The 12,568-nt window shown below is 32.8% G+C and overlaps 1 protein-coding gene across 1 annotated transcript; it reads left to right on the top strand.

The window, feature by feature from the left end:
- Nucleotides 1-9,422: 9,422 nt before the first annotated feature.
- On the top strand, nt 9,423-12,049 carry LOC113695506 (zinc finger protein WIP2). The gene is made up of 2 exons (XM_027214632.2): nt 9,423-10,183; nt 11,266-12,049. The coding sequence occupies exons 1-2, from the start codon at nt 9,530-9,532 to the stop codon at nt 11,707-11,709; spliced, it is 1,098 nt and encodes a 365-aa protein (XP_027070433.1). The 5' UTR covers nt 9,423-9,529; the 3' UTR covers nt 11,710-12,049.
- Nucleotides 12,050-12,568: the final 519 nt, after the last annotated feature.

The raw sequence follows: 12,568 nt of genomic DNA, 5'->3' as shown, positions 1-12,568 counted from the left end.
ATAATTCAGAATGTGGATAATAGTATTTGAAACTTATAGTGAATCTACCTTTCCTATTTTGTATGCTTACCTTATGCTTTCCTATTTTGTATGCTAACCTTATGCCTCTATGCTTACCTTATTCAGTACTTAGTTCTTGTGTTTGTACTGGTAAAGTAAACAATAATAATCATCCATTAGATGAAGGAAGAAAACAACTATTATGACTGAGAACAATAGTTTATGGAGTCCTTTTGGCTCCCTTTAAACTCTTGTATTATCTATTTTATTTATTAATAAAATAAGGGATTGGCATCTCTCCCCATATACGGGGTTTGCCATTAAAAAAATATTATTATGGCTAACAAATTATTTTGGAAAGCAATTAACCAAAGAACGGGAAGTTGACTTTATAAAACCTAAATTAACTAAATTAAATGTGAAGCAATAGTTAAGGCTACTTTGATTTGACAGAGATAAAACAAATTTGCTTTACACTTCATATAAAGTAGTTTTCAACTCATCTACATGTTGAATGAATTATGCCTTACTTTCGAGATATTCATAAAACAAGTGTGTTTGGATATAAGATTATTTGAAAATTTTTGAATAATAACATTGAGTTTTTGTAATGTAATGTATGTGAAACAAAAAGGATCATTGGAATAATAAAAAAAACTAACAATGTATTTATAACGCAACCAAATAAAACATTTTGCAAATAAGAAGCTATCCAAACAAAGATTGAGAGAACATAATTTGGCATTTTATCAAATAAAAAAAAAACTAAAAGTTGACTATTGTTTTGTTATAAGATAGAGCAAATTCTCAAATATTGGTAGTTTTGAAGAAGTTTTCCCAAATAGTGAGAAGTTGAAAGAATGCATTTTTTAAAAGAATGCATTAACCTAATGCGTCTTTTAAAAAATGCATTCATTGAATACATTAAAGATGCTTAGACAAATAAAATAACACATTCTATGTCCGTGTCTTTTAAGGAAATAAGGCATTGCGGATTTTATCCTTTGAGAAGAGGCTTGAAAAATGCCATCTTTTGAGAGTTAATTTTAAAAAAAAAAATCACTCATTTTGAGAATTTAGTCCATTTATGTCTTGCCAATTTAGCCTAACTTTGGTCCACCTATGAAGTAATAGAATGGGAAGCAGCTTCAAAAACCTTTCCATCAATAAGTTGCCTGTTTATGGTGAAATCCAATTTGAAGGAAGGATGAGTTGGGTGATTCGAGACAAGAAATAATGGCTTTTGTTGGACATTTCTTGACAACGTAACGTTCCACTACTTCTTCTCCTGCATGGGATTCTAATTCAGCTTGGATTCATTATTTAATAGTGTTTCCAATATTTTGTGTTAAAACTTCCCAGCAGAGGAAATTATTAATTCAAGCTTAATTTTACTCATCATTTGCAGAAGCTATTATGTTGGGAAAAAATTGTTCTATACTACTAATCCATCATATTACCCCCAATAGGTAAACTGATAATCTCATTAAAACTTAATTACTTCTGTTTGGAAAACTTTTTTTTTTCAAAAAAAAAATTTCTCAATAAAAATCCTGAATGGCTTTTTTTTTTTTAAATCACACTTGCACTCTTTTCTAGCTTTTTTTTTTAAAAAAAAAAAAGAACAAAAAAACTGTCAGTACAAGGGATCTGAGAGTTGGGCCGTTGGTTCAGTTTTGGGTTTAAATTGTTATCACCAGCACACAGTTGTCCAACGACTCATAGCTTGTAAGGAAGTTCTAACTAGTTAAAAATGGTTAACACGTGGGATTGATTGGGATTTTGGAGCAAGAGCATTGGACCCTGTATTTGAACATCTCACAAGATTGCGCTGGCAAAACCAAAGTTCTAAATGGGCTACTTTTGAGCCCGGTTTTACCATCTTCTAAACTTGTACAAGCCCAGAACTTCTTCTTCTTCGTCCCATTTTTTTCGGGGGATAAGTTTTTTTTTTTTTGAAGGATAAGTTTAACTGCAAGATTTTACTATAAAGATTCTTAAAACAGTAAATTGTTTTGCACTTAGATTTGTACTCCATTTTCTTGGATAGTAACTAGCTTGTGGTATGGATTATACACATATGTACATACACTATGATACCTGTATAGTACTATATTAAATTAAACAATGCAAAGATCTTAATTCATATTAGGGATAATTTCAGAAACCTCCTCTGAGGTTTCTGACAATTTCACTGAGCTCCCTTGAGATTTGAAAAATTACACTTACCTCCCTTGATTTGATAGTTTTAGTAACAAAACCTTAAAATATTATTGATTTGGTCAAATTTTCAAATGAATACCAAAAATGCTCTTGTGTAATGAGTTTTAATTTACTTTTCCATACAATTATAAGATTATCTAGTATAATTATAAGAAAAATGTGCCAAATTTTTATGCCTATACATTCTATTTGATAAAACAACTATAATAATAATTTTATCACTATGATAGAATACTTTTGATGGTATTTTACTATGGATTTAAATTTATAAGATAGAAAAAAATATTGAAATAATTCATTTAGAGTTTAAGAATTTTTTGAGTAGTGAGATTATTATAATTTAGTAGTAGTTTTGGGCCATTTCCTTTTGATTTAGCGTTAGTTTTAATACCAAAATATAAAAAACAAAGATCAGCAAAAACATTGGATTCAATATAAAGTTAATTCATCAAAAAATCACTAGTTTGACATTTGGTTATAATAGAAACTATAGGTAATAGTGGTAGTTCTACAATTTTATTGGTAAAAATTTAAAAAAAAGGAATAAGAAGGAAATAGAATAAAAAATAATTTTAAAAGTCATTCTGTGTATAAACATACCAAACAAGAAAATTTCATTAAAATATTTAAAGATAGTATTGTCATTTTAAATGACAAGAGAGGTATGTGTAATTTTTAAAACCTGGAGGGAGCTAAATGAAATTGTTAAAAACCTCAAGGGAGGTATCTGAAATTATCCCTTCATGTTAATACGTATAATTAGGCTCACTTGCAGGGTTGATCTTTATCATGTTAGCAAAAACTTACAAGAGAACATATACACCTGTGATAAAGACATATTTTTGTGGTAGTTCTCAATTTAGAAAACCGTAGTGTTGAATTGTTTATTCATGGGATTTTGCGGTACAGGGGACAAATATGTTTGATGATCAGAATACAAGTTTCAAGTGGCGCGCCTTTCGAAGCTTATATTTATACTATACACTCGTGCAATCTCGAAAAGTGAATAAGATTATAGATCCAGAAAGAATTATGGTCAATTTTTTCTGCTGGCTAGGAAGTAAAGTTGGGGATGAGGGCCTCAGCAATTATTCTTTGTTAGAACATAAATGATGAAGATATAAACTGGGATTAAAGTCTAAACTATGATAGGGTGGTGCAGATGAATAGTGCCTACCATAGTCTTTCACTATCTTAATAAGTACCCATCTTTATTGTTCACGTATCAAAATCGATTTGTAAAAGCATCAATTGAATTTGGTCCCGGTTTTGGGTCCTTGTACTTCCTAAAATATTTGAAATGATAAGCAATTTTCAACCTTGGGAGTTCTTCTGGTGCAAGAAAGACAGGCTTCCAACTTGCAGTTGGAACAGGAGGAGCAGAGTTTTTCACATCCCAAAGGAATTGCCGGAACAGATAGAAGACTAGGGACCTTTTTGTTCTTGTTAGGCTACTTTCTGCCTCCATTTATGTCCTTTGCCGCCCATATGTTTGTGTGTGAACCAGACATTTTCTACGTCCCATTCATCAGTTTCCTAGTAATTAATCACAATAAGAAAAACTAATTGTAAAAAACCAAGAAACGTAGGTTATCTGTTCTCGTTTGGCATGTTACTCTTTTCCTTTCTCTCTTTTTTTTTAATATGCTTTTCCAACTTAATGAAGAAGTATCATACTTTATTGTAATCAAACTTTATTGTCAACAGAAGTAACGTTTCTGTTCATCATTGAGAAGGGTAAACAACAATTGATAGAATAAACTTAATGAGAGTTTAACAATGTGAAATCTCTAGCTACCATTGGCTATAAAGTATTCTTTAGGTGAAACAATTCTAGATAGTGTAGTCTATAGGCACAATGAACTCGGACGTACTAATCAAACTCAACTCCTTTAAAATATTGTGGAAGCCTAAACTAAATCAGTGCATATTCAAACCCTAAACTCACTTTGAACTCCGACGTACATGTGTGGCTTTGAACTGAATTGGCCCTATTGAATAGCATTCTTTTATTTATTTAGCCCGATGCAGTTGACAATGTACACAACTCGAAATTGGAGGAGGATTGGATTGGATGATAAATTGAATGGAATTGTAAGTAACACGTGCCGAATTCAAAACCTTCCAACGAATCCCCCCTTCCACCCCCCCCCCCACACCAAAAAAGTATACAAGTCAAAGAAAACGTATATTTAAGCGAGTTGATCCTGTTCATAGCTTCTTGGTTGGAGTTTATGTGCATTGGAATAAAATTCAGTATGTAAAAGGATATACGGGTAAAGAAGTACACGTACACAGAATATTTGTGTTAGTACATATATTTGTCGTATTAGTTTCTATTTTTCAAGTGGGAGGCGCCAATTTCTTAAATATTAAATCCCTATATAACATAACGTGAGTGCATGCATGTTAAACACAAAATGTGTTTTCTTCTCTAATTGAAATGCAAAAGCATGTATACAGTACGAAAATGAAACTTCACTAACTTTAATAGATGGAGGCAGGATGTTTGTTTAGGGGAACAGATTATAAATATCTAACTCAACTAAATGATCATCAGAAAAATTAAAAATACACAAAAAACACTTTATTTGAAAGTACTATCTAGATGTAATATTATCTACATAGTAATTTCCCTATACAAAATTCTGTTATCATCATGTAATTACGAAGTCAACCACTTAACAAGTCACTTTTTTTTAGGGTTAAAAACAAAAAAGTTCCTTGTGGTATACCTAATATACATAAAAGTCCCCCGTGATTTCAAAACATACAAAACGACACCTTATGTTTTGAACTAAATTGTAAACTAACAGAATTCGTTAAACTTAACGAAAATGACGGTTTCGGCCGTTAAACTTACCGGATTCCGTTAAATTTACCGTTAAGTTTACCGGATTCCGTTAAGTTTTTCGTTAAGTTTAACAGATTCTGTTAAATTTAACAAATTCTATTAGTTTACAATTTAGTTCAAAACATGAGGTGTCGTTTTGTATGTTTTAAAACTACGGGGGTCTTTTTTGTATTTTAGATTTACCACGGGGTTTTTTTGTTTTTAACCCTTTTTTTTTAGGGTTAATTCCACTTTATCCCCCCAAACTTTGGACGATTATCCACTTAAGTCCCTAAACTTCAAAATTGGACACTTAAGTCCCTAAACTTATAAATACCTCCCACTTAAGGAAAATTGTTAACAAATCCTGAATGCTGTTGGTGGTCGAAGTGTCCCATTTTATAAGGGTTTAGGGATTTAAGTGTCCCATTTTATAAGTTCAGGGACTTAAGTGGGAGGTATTTATAAGTTTAGGGACTTAAGTGTCCCATTTTGAAGTTTAGGGACTTAAGTGGATAATCGTCCAAAGTTTGGGGGGACAAAGTGGAATTAACCCTTTTTTTTAATAAGGGGAGTATTTTTTAGCAAGTAAGGGGTGTGATTTTAGAAACACAGAGGGAGAAGAGAAATTTGAACCCATGATCTTTAAATTCTCGACCTCAATCTAACTTAACAAGTCACATAGTTGCCTTGGATGTGAATAAGTCTTCCATCCATCCCAAATTCATTAAGAAAACTATCAAAGTGTAGTAGGAAAGCACAAAAGATTATTATGTTTGAAATGAGAATTTTAAACCTATAAGATTGTGATCAAGATTCATCCTACGAAACTAATAGGGAATTAAGATTACAAATGATGATTAAGAGATATACAAGTCAATAAATAAATGACCAAAAAAAATCTTCCCATAATAGTAGCGAGCTAGAGATTGAAATTCTATTTTAATTGGTATCTTACTTTTTGCTTTGGAAAAATCGTTCAAAACGTTCTTCACATTTTGTAAAATAACTTTTATCGTTCTTCACTTTTAAAAGTGTAATTTTACATCCCTTACAAATTCACATTGATCAAATTTGGTCCCTACCTAAATTTTCAACTAGTTTTTGGCCGGAATCCACCACGTGCCTTGCACGTGATCATTTTTTAGGGGCAAATTTATCAAATCAAATTTCACATAATTTGATTTTTTCGTCCCTCACATTTTACAAAATGAATTTTTTCGTCCCTCACATTTCACAAAATAAATTTTTTCATCTCTCATTGATCATGTGTATGAATAGTTTCTTTTTTAAAAAAAAATTCATGTATATATTTATTTGATTTCACTTGAACAATACAAATAGCATGTAATATATTTGTATTCGATTTAATCTACAACTACAATTAGCTTATTTAGATGAAATTAAATAAAGATATATTACATGATATTTGTACCGTTTAGGTGAAATCAAAATAAACATATATATATGTATATATATATATATATGAGTTTTCAGAAAAAAGAAAAGACTATTGCACACATAATCAATGAGGGATGAAAATTTTTTATTTTGCAAAATGTGAGGGATGAAAAAAATTTATTTTGTGAAATGTGATGGACAAAAAAATTCATTTTGTAAAATGTGAAGGACTATGGATCAGATTATGTGAAATGTGTTTGACAATTTTACCCCTCAAAAATGATCATGTGTAAGAAACGTGGTAGATTCCGACCAAAAATTAGTCAAAAATTTAGATAGGGACTAAAATTGACCAATGTGAATTTGTAAAGGACGTAAAATTACACTTTTAAAAATATATTAAAAAAAAGATATTTTACAAAATGTAAGGGATGTTTTGAACGATTTTCCCTTTTTTTTGGGTTAAGAAACTAAAGATTGGTATGTTAGAGGGAAACTAAGATTGATATGTTAAGGAGAAAGTTGGGTATCAAATTTTTTTAACAGTGAAGTGTGATCCAGTTGATAAGAAGACGTTGATCTTCTTAAAAAGAATAAATGGGTAAAAAATTTTGCATTAGGGGGCAACATATTTGGAATTTTTTTGAAACTGTCATAAATTTCCATAACTAATAGTGTGTTTTTAAAAAATTTTGGGGGATCCATTGCTAACTTTCCATTTGCAAGTTTTGAGTACTAGGAATAAAATAACACAAGAAATGTGTTTGGGACCCTCGAAAAGATAATAGATATACTTCTTAATTATATCAATACGTATGTAAATTTCCTATAGTTGTAATTAGCAGGGCATCCTTATGAAGATGGAAATTGGTGGACACTTTTTTGCAACGAAGGTCAACTTCACCATCCCCGCACTAAGATTTTATCGAATCATCGTCAGTCGGCAAGTCGCCCATCACCTCCGCGGTAGGTTCGACATGGAAAACGTTGACTGCATGGTCAACCATGAAGTCAACAAGTATGTTTGTTTTGTTTTTAATTATTATGAGCTGCAGCATATTTCAACAACGTTAATATCAGAGTCATATAAAGAAGGGAAAAAAAATACAAAGAACTGAAGAAGAAAAATTAAAGTATCATGAATAGTACAGTATTTGTTTGGTGAAACATTTCCCACAACCCCATCAATAAATTAAAATGTGTAATTTTCATCATGTTATCTTGTTCTACCCCTAGTTTTTTTTTTCCTATGGACAAGGGATATTTGAATCCTTAAAATTAAACATTATTAATGGTCAAGAGGATCTTTTATTTTACCTGGAACAGAAGGTAAATTAGAGAAGAATTAATGGACAATAAATTTTATATGCTTAATTATGAAAAATTAGCATCAATCCTAGGCCAGGGGTAATGTAACAAAGATGTAATACTTGGAGTTGATATATAACATGTCATGTGTGCATTATAAGGACAGAAGACAGGAAGCTGATCAGTCTATATCTGGTGGAAAACAGACACACAAGTCAAGCAGTTGAAATTGACAAGATTATTATGGTTTACAATTCAATATTGGACGATCGAGTAAAATGTTACTTTCGTGTCTTGATAACAACTAGTCTTACGGGGAACAAAAAACAAAGAAAGAAAGCCGTACAAGTGAAATTTTTTTTTGGGGGGTAAAAGTTAGGCAAACGTGCAAGATATGAGTTTGGATTTTTGCTGCAAAGAGAGATATGGGTAGGTGAATTTAAATACTCTGTGTCACTAATCTCCTCCCCTTCTAAACTGCCTTGTTTGAATTGTGATTTTTTACAGAAAAATTTTTATATTTTCTGTGAACACATTTTTTAATTATTTTATTACCTTACATATATCGGATCGTTGCAGTATAATTTTTTATAAAAACTCCTAAAGTTAGTAATCAGAGGGGGATTCTTGATTACATCCAAATGAAACCAGAAATTAACTTTTGCTGTTGATCATTCCGGTAAGACTAATATTCAATAGAACAAACTAAGACCAGTCTTTTCATCAAGGGGGCATCTAGAATAAATGATTAGATATGAAAAATAAAAAGTTAATATTTATTATAGTGATAGTATACACAAGTAAGCCCTGACAAATAATAATCTCGATTGGAAATTATATTCTAAATTTTACACATATATCATGTATCTAGTTGTGCTAATCTGTATAAATTGTTAGCGTTGGAGAAATTAATTCTAAAAAATTAATCAACAAATATTCTAAACCTTCCCACTCATCCTTTCTTTTGCTGTTGAATATTTTGTTACAACTAATTCGCAATATTTAAGTATTTTAAGAACTCAAACCATTCTTTTATTCGATGGGGCATCTAGAATAAATGGCCAGATATAAAAAAAAAAAATTAATCTTCAAATGTGCTGACTAATAGTGTTCACTAACCCTCTCATCACACAGGAACATTTCACTAAAGATTTGAAGATTTAAGATATTTATTGTCAATTCTCATAGAATAGGTGATTACAACTCTAAAGAAAGTAGTACTCATTTCAGAGTTCTTTTCGTAAAAATAAAAGAAATGTTAGTTGGTTAAATTTTGGGAACTTATGCATTCCCAATTATAACGTCCCACAATTTCTTATTTAGCAGGAACTTTTTTCAACAAAACTTGCAGTTCTGTGTATTTGACAGAGGAAATCCATTTTTCACACTACAAGGTTTATTAAAGTTACATGATATCAATGCAATGTTTGGGTCAATAAATATTCAAAAACCTAGTGGAGAAAAGAGGCATGAGATGAAGAAAGTTAAGAAAGAAATTACGGTCCATGGATCTATTTCCCACCTCGGTAAAAGGCAAGGTTGCTTTTTTTTTTCTTTGGTTTTCTATTAAAGGGGGATAAAAAAAGTATATAGTAGGAAGTAGGAACCTGTAAGGTGATATATATTTCACCATTCAGCTCCTTTTGAAAAAGGTTGAGTGCTAATCAGTCTCCAGATTGCTCCTCATCACCATCACATTTTGGCCATCTTCTACTCTCTCTCTTTCTCTCTTTTTTCTCTCTCCTCAAAGCTCACCTTTTCACCATGACTGATCCTTACTCAAATTTCTACAATCAATGGTTCAAATTCAACACTCCATACCCTTTTTCTTCCTCAATCTCCTCAAATCATCAGCCTCCTAATTATGTCCAAAACTTCTACTACTCAAACAATTGCATTCAGTACAATGGTACTAGCACCTCTTTTCACTCTCACAACAGCCCACCAAGCTCACCTCCTCTAAGAGAAGCCCTTCCTCTCCTCAGCTTAAGTCCAACAAGGCATGATCATGGAGCAATTTCAGAAGAGCCCTGTTGCCAGGAAATGGATATGGAAAGAAGTAGCAGCAGTAAATCCAAAGAGGACAGCCAAAAAACCCTCTTTCCCGGAGCTGTTCATGAGGTTCATGAAGAAGCTGAAGCTGAAGATGATGATGAAGATGTTACTGTAGCACTACATATAGGACTACCAAACCCTAGTGCAGCTGATCTGGCTTCCGTACTTTCTTCTTCAGCTGAAACCACTGATAAAGATCATGATCAAGATGGAGATGTCTCAGCTGCTGGATACCACCCCATCATGAACAGACTCAACAAGGGCCAGTATTGGATCCCTACTCCTTCCCAGATTCTTATTGGTCCTACTCAGTTTTCCTGTCCAGTTTGCTGCAAAACTTTCAACAGATACAACAACATGCAAGTAAGTCAATTTCACAGATCAAAGCAGCCGCAGGAAATATTTTTAACTCCAAAGCTTTCTCTCCTCCTCGTTTTATTCTTCTTTTTTCTATTGTGAGTCTCCCTGCCCTCTCTCTCTCTCTACTTTTCCTTTTTCCAAATACAATTCCTAAACTCAATAAGAATAGGCTCCCAAATTCCCAATTTCTAATCCTTTTTTTTTCTAAAAGCTTGAACTTTAAGAAAAGGATTAGATATGGATATGGAGGAGTTGTTAATTATTTCCAAAATTCCATTTACTTTAAAAGTACTATTGGATTTTTGGAATTAACTATTCGGTATTTATCAATGTTCTTTATGACTTCTTTCAATTTCAATGCCATAATTCTCCACACCTGATCCAACTGAACTAAAGCTGCTAGGTGCGTGAGCAGTGAACTCATTTATGTGATTGAACAACACAGACAATGTTCCTTGTTGCTTTAGACATTTCGAAGTTTGTTGTTGTCTGCACACATATCTGCACTGTGCATTCCAACTGAAAATCTTGCAGTTTTCCGGGATTTTTCCTTGAAGTACTAAGGAACAGAATCCCACCTCTAAGCTTTTATCCACTGTCCCCACGGTCGAGACCAAAACTACAGGTTGCAAACCAGCAAACCCCATTCTTAAGAAATCAAAGCCCTTTATCATCTGACGCGAATCTTCCTAGCTCCAGTCAACTTAATATTTTGTTTAACTAAGAACTACTATCTTATTTTTGTCTATGATATGGAGATCTTACCATCATTATAGTAGTATCTCCAAACAAATTAGGAAAAAATCAAGAATTCTGTTTTGTTTTCTTTCAAGAACCATTTCATTTAACTATTTACAATTATATTTCTCGTTTTGTGTAGAAATGCTTCCTATAACTACTGATATGCTCTTAGATCCTTTAGTCATGATATTCAACATTTACATCCTTTATTTCATCGACGAAGATGTTTTGCATTGTCTTTTATTCCTCCATTTTGTATTTTTTCCCCTTTTATCTGGCAGAATTCTTCTAGACATAAGTACTGTTAGATTCACCAAGAATTTTTCAATGTGTCGGTGATGCAGATGCATATGTGGGGGCATGGATCTCAGTACAGAAAAGGGCCTGAATCTCTAAGGGGGACTCAACCTACTGGAATGCTAAGGCTCCCTTGCTATTGTTGTGCACCGGGTTGCAGAAACAATATTGATCATCCAAGAGCAAAGCCACTAAAAGATTTCAGAACCCTCCAAACACACTACAAAAGGAAGCATGGGATCAAGCCCTTCATGTGCAGAAAATGTGGCAAAGCTTTTGCAGTAAGAGGAGATTGGAGGACTCATGAGAAGAATTGTGGGAAGCTCTGGTATTGCATTTGTGGGTCGGATTTTAAGCACAAGAGATCCCTCAAGGATCACATTAAAGCTTTTGGAAATGGACATGGAGCTTATGGTGTCAATAGCTTTGAAGAAGATGACGAACCTGCTTCTGAGATCGAACAAGATGATGACCAGTCCATGCACTCATGACCACAAATCCAGAAATATAATGGTGGTCTAGGGTACTCAACTAGCAACTAGCAAGTAGTCGAACTCAAGTAGGATTTACATATCAGTGGCTTCTCAAGTTTGAAAATCCCTCAAAGCTTTTGATTTAGTTAGACTTGCAACTAGTTACCTCTCGGTATTACTCAGCCATTAAGGTAGTAATGATTCAAGAGTTCAACTTTCTAGCATCTCCCCTTCCCCGAGGATCAAGAAAAAAGATAAAAAGAAAATGAAGGATCGGTCATAAGTTTCGTTTAGATTATGTTCTCCATGTAAAGACCTTTTCGCTTTCAGTTTATGCTTTAATGATGTTTTCTTCTAACTGTATGATAGCGTGATACTCTATTATTGCAACCTATGATAGAGGACTTAACAACTGAAATCTAGTGAAGAAAGACCAAGTTTGACAACATTGTGCATAGCTACTCACCTATCAAGGAACTAGAGTTATACTTAGCAGAAGCAAAACCATATGGGCAGTGGACACGGGAAACATAGTCCCATAAAGTACGGGAAAGCAATGCCAAAAGCTTCTGGCATTTTAATTAAAGAAGTAAGGACTGGAAATTTTTTTTGTTTACCCAAGAATTGGGTATTTAGCTTTGGTTGGACAGATAATGATAAATTCTGTAGGACGGAGTTTTCCCAGAAAGAACACCATCCGGACATGGAGAATGTTTTCTGTTAGGACAAAAATAGAAGGAGTTTTTCCAAATCCATGCATCTTCAACTTCATTTCCATAATGAATGAGTAGTTCCAAATCTTCCAATTTTTCATTCAGACCTCTATAGTGGGGTTCCATGAGTAACAGCTTTCGCAGTTTATTTTTCCTTTTTTTTA

This window comes from Coffea arabica, chromosome 6e (genome assembly GCF_036785885.1).
Source record: "Coffea arabica cultivar ET-39 chromosome 6e, Coffea Arabica ET-39 HiFi, whole genome shotgun sequence".
NCBI lineage: Eukaryota > Viridiplantae > Streptophyta > Magnoliopsida > Gentianales > Rubiaceae > Coffea > Coffea arabica.
Note: the sequence above shows the minus strand (reverse complement) of the source record. Positions and strands in the feature narration are given on the sequence as shown.